This window comes from Marmota flaviventris, chromosome 10 (assembly GCF_047511675.1).
Source record: "Marmota flaviventris isolate mMarFla1 chromosome 10, mMarFla1.hap1, whole genome shotgun sequence".
In the NCBI taxonomy this organism is placed as follows: Eukaryota; Metazoa; Chordata; class Mammalia; order Rodentia; family Sciuridae; genus Marmota; species Marmota flaviventris.
In genome coordinates this window covers 30,064,289-30,081,967 of record NC_092507.1, presented here as the reverse complement: position 1 = coordinate 30,081,967, position 17,679 = coordinate 30,064,289, and the positions used below count along the sequence as shown (strand labels likewise).

At 41.2% G+C, this 17,679-nt stretch overlaps 1 protein-coding gene across 2 annotated transcripts; it reads right to left on the bottom strand.

Moving 5' to 3' along the window:
• Window positions 1-3,083: 3,083 nt before the first annotated feature.
• Ppie (peptidylprolyl isomerase E) lies at window positions 3,084-17,016 on the bottom strand. 2 transcript variants are annotated; one of them, XM_027937382.2, is made up of 10 exons: window positions 16,958-17,016; window positions 15,750-15,848; window positions 14,505-14,548; window positions 13,778-13,804; window positions 12,540-12,621; window positions 11,783-11,883; window positions 9,605-9,728; window positions 6,602-6,787; window positions 3,654-3,796; window positions 3,084-3,500 (listed from the first exon to the last, which is right to left on the bottom strand). In XM_027937382.2, exons 1-10 carry the CDS (start codon window positions 16,986-16,988, stop codon window positions 3,432-3,434), a joined length of 906 nt encoding a protein of 301 aa, XP_027793183.2. In that variant the 5' UTR covers window positions 16,989-17,016; the 3' UTR covers window positions 3,084-3,431. The 2 variants fall into 2 exon arrangements, with proteins under 2 accessions (XP_027793183.2, XP_027793184.2); XM_027937383.2 differs by having other exon boundaries at window positions 16,966-16,999.
• Between the last annotated feature and the right edge of the window lie 663 nt (window positions 17,017-17,679).

The window sequence follows — 17,679 nt, the reverse complement described above, 5'->3', positions numbered from 1 at the left end:
TTATCTGGGCCTGTTTCTCTCTGTAGTGTAAAGGAATTGGACTTTTTGATCTCCAAAGGGCCTTCATCCAGGTAATCTATCTATCAAGCCTGTCTCACACTAAGCCCAGGTGCAGCTTCTTGATCCTGATGGGAGTTCAGATGGCTGTCATGAATCAAGAGCTGGCATATAACATAGGACCTATTTGCCATTCTAGTACTTCTCCAACAGTTTTTTCTTCTCAACATCAAGTATTGTCTTTTAGGCAGTTAAAAACTTTAAATCCATCAGTTATTTGATGATCAGTTTTTTTAAAATTTTATCCTGGTATCTTTAGTGCCCAATCAATGGTTTGCCATAGCTAGATACCAGGAAGATCTGTCAAATTTACCCACAGGTTTGTAGGCATGGAGCATACTTTACCTATCAATCAAGCTGTGTAGAATAGGAATAGGCAGCAGTTGCCATCCTCCTTTTTTATACCAAACAACTGAATCGCCTACCCTACCTGGCCATCAGATTTCCAGCAAATTTTGCCACTGAATGGTTATCAAGTGAAATCAAATGGAAATGCAGCAAAACAACTGTGAATGGACACAGCCTATACATTTTGTTCCAGGAGCCATCCATTTGCTGAGCAAGTATGGCAGCTGAAATGGGTGGCCTGGCTGACAGTATGGATACCATCATTTCCCCTCTTTGCTCAGGGCAGGGCCTGTTTATCTAGTTTCAGCAGACTAGGAGGTTCAATAGGATGGTCAGTTCAGAGCCACTGACAGCAATGAGATTCAATGACAGTTGACATGAAAAGAAGGCACAAAAATAATAATGCCTAGCAGTCTTCAGATTTGCCCCACGATACTGGCCTGATGGCCACATCATCAGTGGATTAAGTGTTCACTGTCTTCTGAGGTAAGAAAGTAACATGTTTTTTAAAATTTCCCAAGAAATAGGAAATGAGGCAAAGAAGCGAGAGTACAGAATATTTGGAGCCAAATGGGTTTGAATCTGGTTTCTGCTTTCTCCTCTGTAGAACAGGATGTTGGTTCTTTCCTCCCAAGGCTAAGATAAAGATTAGATATGTACAAACATCTGGAACATGTGGCATATAAATGCTTAACAATCAGTGCCTGATATTATTACAAATAAATTTGCTCATTGGGAGCTACTTCTGTGCCTGTCCATTAAACCAAAATATGTTCTTCAAATGATGATCTATTTATTTTAGACCTGTGCTTTTTCCTAACGAATCCATACATGACACATTCCTTGGAGGGCAGCATCTGTACTCTCCACCTTCAAAGGGCTGGTAAGTATTTGGTGAGGCTGGCCATGGCCTGGTTTTGAAACTTTGCTCTTTTGTTCCCAGAGACACAAGGAACCCACAAAGGGCTGAGGGACATCTGCATCCACCTAGTGCCGTGTATGGCAATTTGAATGGGTGAATTATCCTTTTGGGGGTTCAACCAGTAACATGAGTCTTTATGTGAGCAATTTACCCACTTACAAAATTTTAATTATTAAAAAAACCCATAATGTAGTTTTGGAAGAATGTGACAAAACAAAAACTAAAATATGAATTGAATGACCCTAGTTCTATGACTCAGATAAATACACCATTAGTATTTTGGTCACTGTATTTCTAGGCCTTTTTCTTAAAACATAATTATCTAGGTTTACATATAATTGATAATTTTGCCAAACTGGGATCATACTGTGGTATACATAAATTGCTTTGTGATGTGCTTTTCCCACTTTATTAGGAAGGGAAAATTTCCTTGTAATAGTTCTTGAAAACATGGCTTTCTAGTTTCCTGTCACCTGAATTGAGGCTCCATTTCTACCACTAAAATATCTGTTCCCAGTTCCTTCCACAGAGGTTACTGTGAGGCTCCCATGACTAAGACAGATGAGCAAAGTCTGGAGGTGGCTCTTACTATCTGACAGAAAACTCCAGTAGCCACATCCCTGATCCTGGGATCACAGTGCTGATCTCCGTCCTCCTTTGTGCGGGCTCTGCTAAGCTCTTCACACACCAAAGCCTCTCTTGGTTCTTGTGCAAGCCCTGAAATCAGGCTATGGTCCCCAGCTTCAAATGCCTGCCCTAATGCTGGTGCCTTCTGTGTAGAAAGAACTTAGCAGGGTCAACTTGGCTAGGCCACAGCACCCAGTTTTTGGTCAACAGCAGCCTAGATGGTGCTGTGAAGGTATCTGGGGGTGGATTAATATTTAAGTCAGTGGAGTGAGCAACACTAATTACCATTTATAAGAAGGTATGCCTCATCCAGTCAGCTGAAAGCCTTAAGAAAAAGACTGAGGTCACCAGAAGAATTCTGTCTCCAGACTGCCTTTGCACTTGAACTGAAACATAAGTTTCTTTCTGGTTTTCCAGCCTGCTGGCCTGCCCTACAGATTTCAGTTTTCCCAATACCCACAATTCCCTAAGCCAGTTCCTTAAGATAAATCTTTCTCTCGCGTTCTCCACACACAGATACACACACTTGGTTCTGTTTCTCTGGAAAGTTCTGACAAATACAGGGACCATATACTGTCACTGACTTCTCAACTCTGTTGCTGCTATACTGAGAAAGCAGCTACAGACAATGTACAAACAAATGGTTGTGGCCGTGTTTCAACAAAACTTTATTCACAAAAATAGGCAGTAGGCTGGATTAGGCCCATGTAGTTTGCTGATTTCCTATCTTCTAACAAAGAAGCATAGTACCCAGTACAGAGAAGGCACTGTGAGTTTAAAAATACCATTTAAAAAATGTATAAAATGAAAATGACAAGTGATAAATAAATAAGACACTGAGGCTATGTGGCACACTTGCTGGCTATCAGACTGCCAGCATGAGTTTAGAAGCACAAACAGCAGAAGACAGGAACTTTTGCTTACCTTTGACTTCCATTGTCCTGACATGGTCTGACAGGGACATCTGGCATGAAGATACTTCAACCTGGCATCTAAGGGAATTGGCTCAAGGGAAAATACAGAAGCTGTAGGGAAGGCACTATGCCCTATCCACTTGCCTGCCCCAGGAAGACAGCTTAGTTACTGACACAATCTCTGACAACTCCCAGGAACTCACTGGAGGCAGCAGTATAAGAATCAGTTTATTTTAGCAAAGAAACCATCCAGCAGCCACAGGTGGGCCCAGGACAGCACCTGGCAGCACAAGCCTGAGAAGCCAGAGGCCACGCAGCTGTGGATGGTGGGGAGGGTCACACCTGCACCTGCTTGCTCCAAGAACCACAGCCATGCTGGGAACCAGTCGAGAGGCCACCCAACCAGGCCATGAGGGAGCTGCTCCAAGCTGATCTGAGGAATGGCTGGGGTCACAAACACCATCTGCTTCATGCAGGACACCCTCAGTGCTGGCACCCCTGAGGCCAGCAGCTCCTTCCTGGACACACAGGTAAGAGCACAGCAGGGAGGGGAGAGCACTGCCTCACATGTACTCCCCACAGTCAGCGATGATCACCTTCTGCTTTGGCTTCCCATCCTTGCTGCCCTGGGCCTTTGTGGACAGAACAGGAAAGGAGAACTAGTCAGGGGGTGAGGGAGGAGACTGAAGAGGAACCTAGCTGGAACCTGAGCTCACTCCTTCCTGGCCCTCCACAGGTTATACCCCAAGGGCCAGGGGGTTTGGGGGCCCTTCCTGGCCACCTACCTCAATTTGTCGTAAGACATCCAGACCTTCAGTAATCTCCCCGAACACTACATGCTTGCCATCCAGCCAATCTGTCTTGTCACAGGTCAGAAAGAACTGGGAGCCATTGGTGTTTGGGCCAGAGTTGGCCATGGAGAGTAGGCCTGGAGGAGAAAAGGACATCAACTCCCTCTACCTTGCCCCAGCCCCTAAAGCTATCCATGCATACTGTGGACAGCCTTCTGCAGGCGGCCCAGGCTCTGGGACACACAGATCCCATGCATGTGGTCCTCTTATCTTTCACTCACTAGTGAAATAGGACAAGAAGGGCTGTTTCAAACATTTCATACTGGTCTGTCATTCTTGTTTTGTTTTTAACAATTATTTATTAAATGTCTACTTATAAGCAATCTCTGTTAAGTCCTGGGAACACTGATGAGCAAAACACTTCTAGCCCTGGTAGAAGCTCATAGTCAGTGGAAAAGGGTCATTTAAAAGACACAGTGCTACGACAACTATGATACAGTGAAGCCCAGTAACGGGCATTTGTGTGGAAAATGGCAACTTAAAGCAGCCACGTAGGAGAACATGTGTATCCACACACAGATGACTTAAAGACAGATGGTTGGGGTGTATGAGTGACACAGGAGAGGAGCCAGATGAGTCCTAAGTTTCTGATCAGGTAGCCAAATGGACAGTGGAATCATTTACTGAAACAAGGACAATGAAGACAAGGAAAAGTGTTGGGGAGAAGAGCAGAAGCTGTTTTGGGCCTGTGAGGTTGAGGGCCTGTGGGATATCCAGGCAGGCAGCTGGACAGGAGCCTGGATGTCAGGGAGCAATCAGTCCCAAGATGCAAATTTGGACAAACTCAACTCACAAGAATTCTGTGCAAGCTCTGGCACTGGATGAAATTGCCCAGGGCGGTAGCTCTCATTGAGGTTGGCCCTATCCCCAGGGGCTATTTGAACATTTAAGTATATTTTTGATTATCAGAAATATCATGGGCATTTAGTAGGTGGGGGCCTGGAATTCTGCAACTATCCCAAACAATGAAGAATTGTCCCATATCCTCTTGGTCTTTCAAATGTCCTGACAAATATCAGATGAAAAATGCTTATAAGCACCTGTATAATTCAATTATACATATAAGCCCAAAGTTTTGGAGGCATTTTGGTTTTTTCATGGAATCTTTCAGAAATGCAACTACTATATAAATCAACAAAATATTACTCTTCAATTTGGAATCTAACCAACTTTCCTATCAGTTCACAAAATCACGTCGCCAACAATAATACTGTTTGTGATATCCAAGTTGCCAGTAGACACACCTGTCTGCATTTCTCACTTTGCACTTGGGTACAGGTGCACACATCTGGCATAGTTGTATTTGCACATTTCCACCAAGAAACATATTTTCTTTTATTACAACTCACTTTCTTTTCACATTCTTTCCTGTTAAGAAATAGTATTGATTTTTAAAATAACTCTGTAGACAGGTAGCATACATCATCTATACATTTCATTCCAGCAGTGAAGAGGTGTACTATAAATTATCAGTTAGAAAAAAGAGGCCTGGGGAGACAAGTTTCAATGGAAAAGCAAAGAGTGAGCTCTGAGCCACTTTAATATTTAGGGGTCAGGAGAAAAAGGAGATGGCAAAGACAGAAAAAATCAATTAGGTAAAAGGAAACCAAGAGAGGAATTCTGTCAGCAAAGTGAAGGAAGGAAGGAAGATTCAAGGAGCAGAGGGTTAACGGTATGATATGCTGCTAGGAGGTGAAATCAATTGAGAGCTGAGAACTGGCTACTGGCAAGATACAACTGGTTAGCATCTTTAGTAAGAGTGGTTTCAATGGCAAGATGGGGCTAGAATTCTGGCTAGAAAAGCTAGAAAAGAATGAAGCCTGTGAGTCTACATTTTCAAGAGTCTATTTTTTCCAGAAGTTTTGCTATCATAGACCAGAGACATGAGTTAATGGCTGGCAGGGAAAGAGTCCAAGGATTTTTTTTTTTAAAAGATTGATACCACATGCTTAAGCTGATGGACTAAGCTGGCAGAGCAGAGGAAATGTATTATACAAGGTACAGGTGGACACTGGAAGAAGCCAACCTCCTAAGTAGGGAAGAGGGATGGGCTCCAGCCCACAAGTGGCAGGGCTGGCCCCTGTAATAGAAGGGTAGTCAGAACATTCACTGCAGCAGATGAGGTGGGAGGGTGATATGGAAGCCTTAGGAGTGAAGACAGGCATGGAATCGTCATCTCTGATGGGGACCAAGAAACCAACTAGGGAGATCTGGTTAGAACTGTAGTCATAAATTTCAAGTGGGATCATTCAGTATAATTCTGTGTTTCCTCTAGTTGTAGGGGGACCAACCACTGAGATTTTACTAGATAAGTCTGAAAGGGGTTGGGAAGGTAGGTAGAGGTTGGGGCCATAAAGAGCTTACAATGGTTTGGATTAAGTAGAGGGGACTGAAGGCAGGGGAGGGGGCATAAGGGTAGGAAGGATAGTAGAATGAATCAGACATTATTACCCTATGTACATATATGACTACACAACTGGTGTGATTCTACATCATGTACAACCAAAAGAATGAGAAATTATACTCCATTTATGTATGATGTGTCAAAGTGCATTCTACTGTCACGTAAAACTAATTAGAACAACAATTAAAAAAAAAAAAAAAAGAGCAAAAAAATAAAAAAAAAAAAAAGAGCTTACAATGGCAGATTATAGAATCTAAGGTAGGCTAATTTGAGTGTGGGCATGGTAGCGGGATGAACATCTCATGAATGTAAGCATGCAAAGACACCCCAGTGGGTCTGAACGTTTTCTTTCTGCCCAGAAGCTGAGTATCTCAGAATCCCTGCCCCATGGCCAGAACCACAGCCTATTCTTCCAGCCCACACAACCATTCTGTGCTGGCCCAGCCTCTTATGTCACCATACCCCAATCAGCTCCTACCTGGTCCTGTGTGTTTGAGGATAAAGTTCTCATCATCAAACTTCTTCCCATAGATGGACTTTCCCCCAGTGCCGTTGTGGTTTGTGAAATCACCACCCTGGCACATGAACTGGGGGATGATGCGGTGGAAGCTGCTTCCCTTGAAGCCAAAGCCCTTTTCATGGGTACACAGGCAACGGAAATTCTCTGAAGTTGAGAAAAGAGTAAGTGCTGAGGTGGAAACACAAAAAAATAAAGCAAAAAAACAAAGCCTCTGAAAAATAGGGTTTTATTTGTTTAATGTTTACACAGTTGTAAACTTGGTATCCACATGGGATTGCTTCCAGGAACCTTTGCAGATATCAAAATCTGGGGATGTTTAAACCCCTTATAACCTATGCATAATCTCCTTTATACTTTAAATCATTTTTATATTACTTATAATGTTTAATACAATGTAAACGCTATGTAAACAGTTGTTATATTCTATTGTCTAGAGAATAATGATAAGATCAAGTACGAACATGTTCAGCAAAGATGCAATTTTTCCCACCCCCCCCAATAATTCTGATCTGTAGTTGGTTGAATCCACAGATATGGTGCCTGTGGATAAGGAGGAGTGACTGTATTTTCACTTTAAAGTAAAAGAAGCTGTCTCAGCTAGGTGGTTCAGCCCTGTAATCTCAGCTACTCAGGAAACTGACACAGGAGGATCAAAAGTCTGAAGTCACCTTGGGTACCTTAGCAAGACCTTGACTGCTGGCAGCTCAGTGGCAGAGTGCTTCTGCTTCGCTTACCTAAGCACACACATGGCCCTGGTTTCAACCCCCAGTACAACAAAAACAAAAACAAAGTAAGAGACACTCATTATAAACCTTTGTGATACTGACTCTTAGAGGACTACAGGGCATGCTCTTAGAGGAGGAGAATTGAATACATGCACTTAGCTCTGCTAACTCCCAGACTAGGAGCAAAGTGATCTTTGAACAGGAAACCCAAAAGATCTTAGAAAACTCATGACTTTGGATGTGGTAATAGTTTCTTACATGACACCAACTATGTAGGTAACAAAAGAAAAATAGATAAATTTGATTTCATCAAAATAAAAAATTTATGTGTATCAAAAAAATACCACCAACAGAGTAAAAGGCAACCCATAGAATGAGAGAAAATATTTGTAATCATTTGGTAAGAGTTTAATATCCAGATGTATAACTTCTATAATTCAACAACAAAAAGACAAACAATCCAATTAATAAATGGACCAAAGGGTTGAACAGACAAAGAAGATAACAAATGGCCAATAAGATTACGAAAAGATACTCAATATCATTAGTCATTAGGGAAATAGAAATCAAAACTACAATGAGATACCACTTCACAATTGCTGGAGAAGATGTGGAGAAATTGGAAGCCATCCACATTGCTGGTGGGAATAAGGCTAATGGCACATTTAAAAATAGTTAAAATGGCCAAAAAGTCAATTTTAAAAGGGAAAGACAAAAGAACAAAAAATTCTGAAATCTGGGAAACAAATAGATGAGTCATAACTGATATAGCAGTCTGTAGATGAAGCTGACTCTCAAGCTGATAAAAGCCAAAAAACAACTCAATTAACACTCCAAAAGCCCAGACACAAGTGTGATGGTAATTCTAAAAACAGCAAGTCTGGTTGAATCCTGTTTTAGAAAGTAGTTATCCCCAGGACCCTCTCCTTAACTCTGTACCTGGGGGCTGTTCTTCCTCTGCCCTGGCAGTCAGCCTAAGTTCTACTCTCTAGTGAGATAAAGCAAAGGGTCTCTGGACTAGGAAGCCCTAGGAGGGTTGCTGAGGTCATGACAAATGAAGTTTCAGTGAAAACTTATATAGTGAAGGCTGAAGCATTCAGCCCTGTCTCTTTCTCCCTCACCAAGATGGCAAACAACTGGTTACAGAGCCTCTAGTTTGGGAGAGTCAAGAATAAATACACAGGCAATTACCAATTCCAGGCAAAACAAGTCCTATATGTATGAAATGTATGATGTTTATATTGTTAAATAATCTATGATCTAACTCAAATTGTGGGAATGCTATAGGGAAAATGAAAAGGGATTTTATAGGAACACGTAAAGGGATATATATATATATACAAAATATTTATATATAATATATATATAAATAACATATTAATATAAATAATATTAATTAATTGATTGTACTGGGGATGGAATCCAGGGCTTTCTGCATGCTAGGAAAGAGCTCTACCACTGAATTACATTTCCAGCCCTTTTATAAATTTTAATTTAAGAAAGGGATTTAAGTGGCCAAGGCTAGCCTTAAATTTGTAATCTTCCTGCCACAGCCTCCCAAGTAGCTGGGATTACAGGCATGTACCACCATGCATGGCCAGAAGAAAATTTTAAAAGCTAATTCCTTAACTTCTGAAGCAGAAATATCAAAAGATAATGTCTAAAATTTAAAAAATCAGAAAGTAGAAATAGAAAACTGTTATCTACCAAGATGGAAGTAAAAACCAAAAGAGATTCACAAGAGTTGAAATTGGCTACTTCTGAGTAGCAACAAATATTGTTGGTGTCAGGGCAGGGCATAGAGACAGCACTAGAGAACTGCTGTATTTTGAAACAAGCTTTCTGAAACTGATTTTTTAAAGTACCTAATAAAATTTACACTTAAAAGAATAAAGAAAAGTATTTAACAAATAAGAAAGGTTACTCAAAAACAGCACTAGTTGTTACTAAAGCACAGGACTGGATATATTATTATTGGAATATATGTGTGTTGGTGTATTCAATTTATATATTTATTTTTTTAACCATGAACACATTACTTATTTATTTTTTTTAAACTATTATTTAGAAAATAGTAAACTAGCACTTATAAGCTCCCAGGGTCTGACATGCCTCAAATCAATTCAGGTCAGAAAAAACATCAAGGCATAAGAACTAAGGCAATGAGAACCCTGGGAAAGCTCAGTGCTCAGGCACCAATTTCCTGTCATCCTGACCACAGCAGGATCCTGCTCACCTGCCGTCATGGGCACAACATCAGAACGCAAGAGCATCTGGATGCGGCCAGCTGGTTTGTTTCCAATCTTGATGTCCATGTACACTTGAGGATTTGACCGGGCCTTTTTTGCAGTGGGCTCCCCCTAGGTGCAGAAGAAATTGTTAGTTAGAACTCACGGGTTGTGGCTCAATGGTAGCGCTTGCCTTGCATGCACGAGGCACTAGGTTCAATTCTCAGCACCACATACATACAAATAAATAAAATAAAGATCCATCAACAACTAAAAAATATTAAAAAAAAAAAAAAAAGAACTCAGTAATCTCCAAATAGAAGAACAAGTATTTTTCTGCACATGTACTTGGCACAAACTCCTTGAGCACGCCAGCGGAAGGTGATGACAGGGAATGCCATTGAGGGACAGGGCTGTGGAAGGCAGTAGCCATGACTATAGCACTCAGCTGGACATCCAGCAATAGCAGAGCTTGCCCTCCTCTAGTCTTTCGTAAGGACAGCTAGAATGATCTTTCTGAAACACTGGTCCAATCATTAACTCTGTTGCTCAGAACTTTTCCTCACCATCTAATTGGGGATCCATCCACACTTCTGCTTTCCCTCAGACACACCAGCTTACTCCCCCTGCCCTGCAGCTCGTCTTACAATACACAGCTCTCATCATTTCGACCTCCAGCTCAAGCACATACAGTTAGTAGACCCACTCATGTACCTCCAGATCTCCTCCATGCCTGACCCACATTGTCACAGGTTGGCCACACGGAAGCAAGCAGGGGGCCCTCTCACTCAGGCCTCAGCCTAAGTGCTCAGAGGCTTGTTTTGTACTCCAAGTAGGTAAGAGTAAGCAGAAGATCAGCAGACATTTAATACAACCACCACACTTGTTCCAAGGGGAAAGATAAAATGTTATTACCTTGCTTTGATTCAATTGAACAAACATATACTATGGCATCATGTGGGCGCTGAGGATATTGCTACTGCTATTTGCCATTGTAATAGCAAGGGTCCAGCAGCAGCAGCAGCACCTGCAGCATTTACTGGATAACTTGCCCCAGTTCACAAAAGTGGTTAATGGGGAGCTAAAAGGCAAAACTAAATCAGCTTTCCTGTCAAATTCACACTACTAATCATATTACTCTACCTCATATTTTTTTTTAATTTTTTTAGTTGTAGTTGGACGCAATACCTTTATTATATTTATTTATTTTCATGTGGTGATGAGGCTTAAACCCAGCACCTCGCATGTGCTAGGCAAGCACTATACCACTGAGGCACAACCCCAGCCCTCCACCTCATATTTTTATTAATAAGATGCATACTACAAGGCCCCTAGTCTCACAGAAATTAATGCCTAGAAAAGTAAGGGCAATTGGCACTGAAGTAGCCTGTGCAAAAGTAAAGGTATACATGGACATATAAAGAATGGCTTTATTAAGACCATGGTGAGAGTAGGAAGGAGACTACACTGGGAGAGGTGGGAAATGAGATTGGAGAGACAGGCAGGATCAAGAACCTGGAAGGCCCCTTTTGCACTTTGTCCCATGAAACAGGTGATGGGGAAAAGTGAAAAGTTCTGAGCAACAGAGTTAATGATTGGATCAGTGTTTCAGAAAGATCATTCCAGCTCTCCTTATAAAAGACTGGAGCAGGGCAAGTCTGCAGCCAGTTACTGTAATTATCCAAATGAGACAAGAGGCTAGACTAAGATGAGTGCTTCAAGGAAGATTTCACAGAATTGGCCAATTATGATGATGTATTGGCTCTATATTAAAAGAGGGTCTAGATAACCTAGTGGGATTTCACTAACTGTGAGGACACCACTTTCGGCATTCTGCTTTGCATCCAAATTTCTGGTTTGGGCAATGTGTAGATGGATGAGGCAAATTAACCAAGACTGAACACAGGAAGACAGGGTTGAGAAGGGGAAATTCATTTTAGGCAACTTTAAGGCTTCCTACACAGAAGCAGACTTGCATGAAGAAACAGCTGCAGCTCAGCACTAGAAACAGATGACAAGATTCAACTGAAAAATAAACGCTGCCTTTGACAAAGTACTAAGTTCAATATATCTACTCTCTGCTTTTGTACATATATATCTGAAAATTGCCATAAAAACTTAAAAATACAAGAGTCTCCTGTAGAAAGCACCAGCCCTATCTCCAGAACCATAGTCTTTGTTCTCACCTCCTGGGCTTCTGCTTTGGGAGGCTCTGACCCTTCTTCCTCTTTATTCTCTTCAAGAGTCTTCCCAGAAAATTTCTTCAACCAGTCATCATCTGACCAAACTGAAAGGAAAGAAGCAAACCAATATTAAGAAATTCAAACTATCAGTCAATTGTTAAGTAGCTACTTTGGTCAGAAGGTAGAATATTCTAAGTGGCCCTCTTAATCAGAGGAGTCTCCTTGAGAACTCCTAAGGGCAAGGAAATTTACCACTAGGAATACCCTGAGGTCCAGCACTTGGTGGGACTAAGTAAAAAAAAAAAAAAAAAAGCTATGCTGGGGCTGGGTTTGTGGCTCAGTGGTAGAGTGCTTACCTAGCACACGTGAGGCACTGGGTTCAATTCTGAGCACCACATATAAATAAATGAATAGAATAAGGGTCCATCAACATCTGAAAGTATATATTAAAAAAAAAAGCTATGATACAGGCAAAGATATGCCTTTGCTGGTTCTAGTCCTTGATGGAGCATCCTAGGAATGGAGTACAGAGAAAATTGAGAAGGTTGAGAGGCCAGAAGCAATTACTTTGGCTTTGCTGTGAAGCTTGAACTGTTTCCCCAGAAAGGTGGTACCTGTCTCTCGCCAACATGAACCATCCTTTACTCCTTATCTGTCAAGAAGCAGTATTTAGCACGTATTTCCAAGTAAATAGGATAAAAATGGAACTAAGGTCAAACTGAAGATCATAACAAGGAACCTGTGAGTTGTTCCCACTCACCTGGTCTGGAAGAACCCTCCTTAATTCTCATTGGTTTTGCCAAATTGACACGAATTGTCCGTCCAAAGAGCTCAGATTCATTCTGAAAAAATTGAAAATCCAACTATTTAAATTCTGTCACATTAAAGGAGAGCCAAACAGCTTCCCATTTTATTTCTGACACATGCTCAAGATTCTGGTCCCTTTCTAGTAGTAAGCTGTGTCCTCAAACAAAGCAGTCATCATGGGAGGAAATGGCAGGGAGTTTCATCCTGAGCTATCACACACCTCCTTTCTTTGAATACCAGCAAAGAAAGGTCTGTATTGCCAAAAGTAACTCTGAGTTCAAGGGACTCTGAAATTACAAGAATAAATGCAGTTTCCTGGAACCTGAATTCACCTTCAAAAGCCAACATCAGCTTTGAAATGGTGAGGATCATCTCTCTCTGACACTTAAGAAATATGTTTAGTGAATGGGTAAGAGAGAACAGGAAATAAAGAACTTCATTATCCCAAAATATCTGGCACTGGGACAGATCACTTAATGTAAATTTACTTAAGGTAGTGGTGAAAATTTTATGGTAAAAAGTAAAAAAAAAAAAAAAAAAAAAAAATCTTTTGACTGGTCTTTGTGATGAAAGTAGAAATAATGAAAATATCTTTCTAACAGTTAATATGCAGGCTTAAGTATGCACTGACTTGTGGTACAAACATGTAACAGGAGCTGACTAGTATGAAGTATTTTTTTCCAACAAAATTCTATCAACAGTATATAATACCTTTGCACTTACTAGTTGACATGAAAATTATGTATAAAGATTTCAAGGAGGGCAGGAATACCGAAAAGCATCGTCTCGTCATTTCCAAGAACTTTTCCAGGATACTCAAATCATTTAAATCAATAGCATACCCTGTCATTATTCTGATTGAATTTCTCTTCTCAGTCGTTAACTGATCTGACACTTCAAGAAATCTTCTTTTACAAAATATGCAGTTTCACTATGCAATCGATTTGCATTTATTATCCCAGGCATGAGGGAGTTGGTGAGAGACAGATCAACTTATATTATTGTAAATGGTGAAAGATATCTGAGTAAGGACTAATTTTTCCAAGTGATCAATTCACAGTGAATATTTTCACATGATGACCATTTTTACCTCCCCACACAACCTTGAGGTTTAAAAAACCAATATGTGAACGAGGACTCTTTATACCACCAAAAAGCAACGTAAGTTAGAATGAGAATTCTCAGTCTTACCATGTTGTCAATAGCTGCTGCAGCATCCTGCCAAGGAGAGACAAAGTATAAGTTTAGGCTTGTACCTAAATGCTTGTTGTGAGTCTAAACACATTCTCAGTATCAAAAAAAAAAAAAAAAACCCAAACACAGGAAAAAGTCACGTCTACCCTTCTTATCTAAACTGTGTCTAATAAAAAGCACTTCTTGGCTGACTTTTGAGCTAGTGAAGCCACAATATGAAAAACAGTTGAAAGCATAAGAAATAATCACTAGCACTGCTAGGCAAGAATGCTCAATGAACAGAGCTGTAAGAGAGATCTGCAGAGCAAGAGGGACTTGGCCTGGCAGAAACTCTGAGATGTTATTCACAGTCTACAGTCTGATTAACCCACCAAGTCCCACATTTTTAATTATGTGACTAATTCAACAGGTGCATTAAAATATTCTGGAAATTTTAACCTAGGGCTTATAAATTATTAAGCCCATTAATATTATAATACAATTACATTGCTATTATATAATTATATTATATACTATATTTAAGCTTTTACAGGTGTTCCACATCTGGGACAATGTGACAAAATGGGTTAAGTGAGAGAAGCTTTCTTTCAATCAGTACTTCTGGTCCCCTGGAAGTATCAGTGTAAAGCCCAGAAACCTAATCCTACGGGGAACAGCTTCCTTTGTTATTAGTTACAATAACACAAACCAAAGACAAAACAAAGGTAACACAGAATGTTCTTACCTCTGCCAATTCAAATTCAACAAAAGCAAATCCTCGATGCTTTTCTGCAAAAAGGGGGAAAAAACAAGTACCATGCAAAAAGGGAAGAAACAGAATGGTCATAATGAAAATTAAGTCAGTTATATGCATCTCCAGACACTGGAAATTCTACCCAATCATTATTTAGAAAGAAGAAATCTCATTCTTTAATTCCTCTTAAATAACATTTTAAGCAATAATAAACTTTTTAGAGGAAAAGCTAAAAATTAACTATGTCTTTATTCTTTAAAATGAGCATTCAATTCTTCTACCAAAGCTAAACTTAAACACTTCAACCTTTGTATGCAAGGCAACTAGAAAAATGGTCAGTTAAACTATTAACTGTGCACCCAAATATATAATTTGAGAATAAACTATTCCTTCCGAAAGCATGAATCCTAAAATCTGATAAGGATGTTGAGTCTTTATCCTCAGGCAAATGCTGATCTGTTTAGAAAGGCCAACCAAAACAGTATTAATTATAGAACTCAGAGACCAGAGGGCCTTTAGAAAATCAATATAACCTTACTGTATTTGCAAAGGAAGGCTCAGAGAGTGTAAAGTCCCTGCTAACAATCAGATGCAAGATTAATATTAGAGCTAGGCCTAAAACCCTGGCCTAAAAATTACAACAAGGCTGAGAGATGAACACAGCAGGAGAGCCTTTGCCTAACATGTATAAGACCCTACATTTGATCCGCACATGGTAGGGGAAAAAAAGGAGGAGGGGTGGGGATGTAGCTCTGTGGTAGGGTGCTTTCCTAGCTTGAATAAGGGCCAGGGCTTGATTCTCAACAACACAAGAGGGAAAAAAATAATTACAACCAAGATAAAGTAGAAAACTGAATGGTAACTGTATACCAATTAAAGGAAAACCCATCCAGGTATGTAGAAGCTAGAGTCCCATTTGAGGGCCAGGTTTTCCTGCTGTCTCATTTAATAGCACAGCTGCCAAGAAGGGAGCAGGTGTGATGAGGTACCTGGCAGGTAATTTGAAACAACACTCAGATATCAATGTAGTTCATTCCTATTGGTCTACTGAAAATTTTGTATTATCTCAAACCCAACAGATGGAGACTGCAACATATTGACAACCCACAAGTACTCTACCGGAGAGCCACACTTCTGGCCTGAAAACACATATTTAGACTTGTGATGTGACTTCACATTTTTTTAAAGTTCTTTTTCCAATAGGATTCTGAAATAAAAGAAACCAAAAGGACTCACCTGTTTCATAATCCAGAGGAATCTGAATATCTGTGATGTCTCCAAAAGGAATAAAAGCAGCATGAAGAACTTTGTCGTCCACCTCCTCTGCCAGTCCACCTGCAAATAAACCAAGGGCTTTTTGAGCTGCTGTCCTCAATACTCTTGCAGAAGACTGTGGGGCAAATTAGCATGTTAGGCAAGGGCAGGAGTCTTTCCATCCAGTTGTTTGGTTAGACAAACACCCCTCTCTCATCTACTGCCCACCCACACTAATAAAGTACATTCTTATCTTCATCCTTCTTTTAGACCCTCATCTAACTCCAGGATTCCTGCAAAAGCCTCATAACTGATTTCCCTGCCTGTATACCTTCTATCAACTCCACCATGCCAACTTGAAAGATCTTGGGAAAGTGAAAATTTGAGCCCATCACTTCTCTGCTTAAAGTCCTTCAAAGGTTTTCCACCATCCTCAGATTAAAGTGCAAACTTCTTAGCAGTTTATACAAGGTTCTTCATAACCTGTCCACCTCTCCAGCTTGTTTCTGGAGAGGTGAGTGCAAACTTTCCGGATGCAGTAAGTCCGGAGTTGATGAGCAGGAGTTAGCTGGGTAACTCTGCTTTCCAATTCCCTGGGTCCCGAAAAATAACCCACTTGCCACCAAGGGTCGGGTTATTTAACATCTTTGAGCTTCAATTTTTGCACCTCCCTTGTAATAAATAACTTTGCCTCTACTTTGGCTACTCAGCTAACTCCTCATCAGCTCTGGAGTTATCGCACGCGGAAAGTCTGCCCTCCTCTCCCCCAGATGAATGGATCATTTCTTCACGCAGCCGAGGCCCTGTCATCACTGCCCATCCTCACCACAGCGCTTATCTATGGTACTAAGGTTATTCCCACTTTTATTTTTTTTCTGGCTAGTCTGGGAACTCCTTTGTGATTGAGGTTGAGCCATCTCTGCAGTGAATGCAAAATTGATAGGCGCGAGGATTTGAAAGACCGTATTTCTCTACTGCTATTCCGGACCCTGGAGGAGTTTAGCACACCAGGAAGGAAGCCGGAGTGATTGTTACATCTTGGGCTCACGGCCTGAGACAAAGCAATAACGCCACAGATCCGGCCTGACAGCTACTCCCGCTTTCCCCATCTGGAGACGTGTCCCTCCCCACTCTGGGACCCACTCGAGGCTGGTTTGCCCAAGCTCCGCCTAGCGCCCGCGCCTGCTCACCCACGTACAGCACGCGTTTGGTAGTGGCCATCTTGCTCCAGCTCTTTTCCGCCGGAAATAGGCGCTCGGCCCGCCCCTCTGGCCCCGCCCCGTCTCGGCCCGCCTACTCTGGCCCCGCCCCGTCTCGGCCCGCCCTACCTCGCTGCAAGGCTCTTGCAGACCCCGCCCACAGGAGCGCTGGTCTGGCTGCGTTGGCCTCCTAGTTCCCTCCCGCGATGCGTTGGGCGTACGGTGGTGGATGAGCTGACCGGTTACTGGTGCTCCAAGTGCGACGCTGTTGTGGGAAAAAAATCAGGCGGGATATTATCCGCAAAGGACTACAAATAAGTACGGTCCGTGGGCCATCCCGCCACCCCGTTTTGGAAAACCCAGGAGCTAATAATGTTTTGTACATTTTGAAATAGTTGAGGGGAAAATCAAAACAAGAATATTTTGTGACACGTGAAAATTTCGTGTATTTTATTCACATATTGTATAGTTTAAATTCTATTAAAATTTAAGTGTCCACACATAAAGTTTTATTGGGACACAGCCCCACTCATTCCTTTAAATATTATTGTCTGTGACTGCTTTCAAGCTACAAGGGCAGGAGAGCTATAGCTAGAAAAGCAGACAATGTTTACTATCTGGCTCTTTAGGAAAAAAGTTTGTTGATTCTTGAACTAAATCTACTAATACATAAACCACAGATTTACATAAATGGTAAAAAAAAAAAAAAGTGG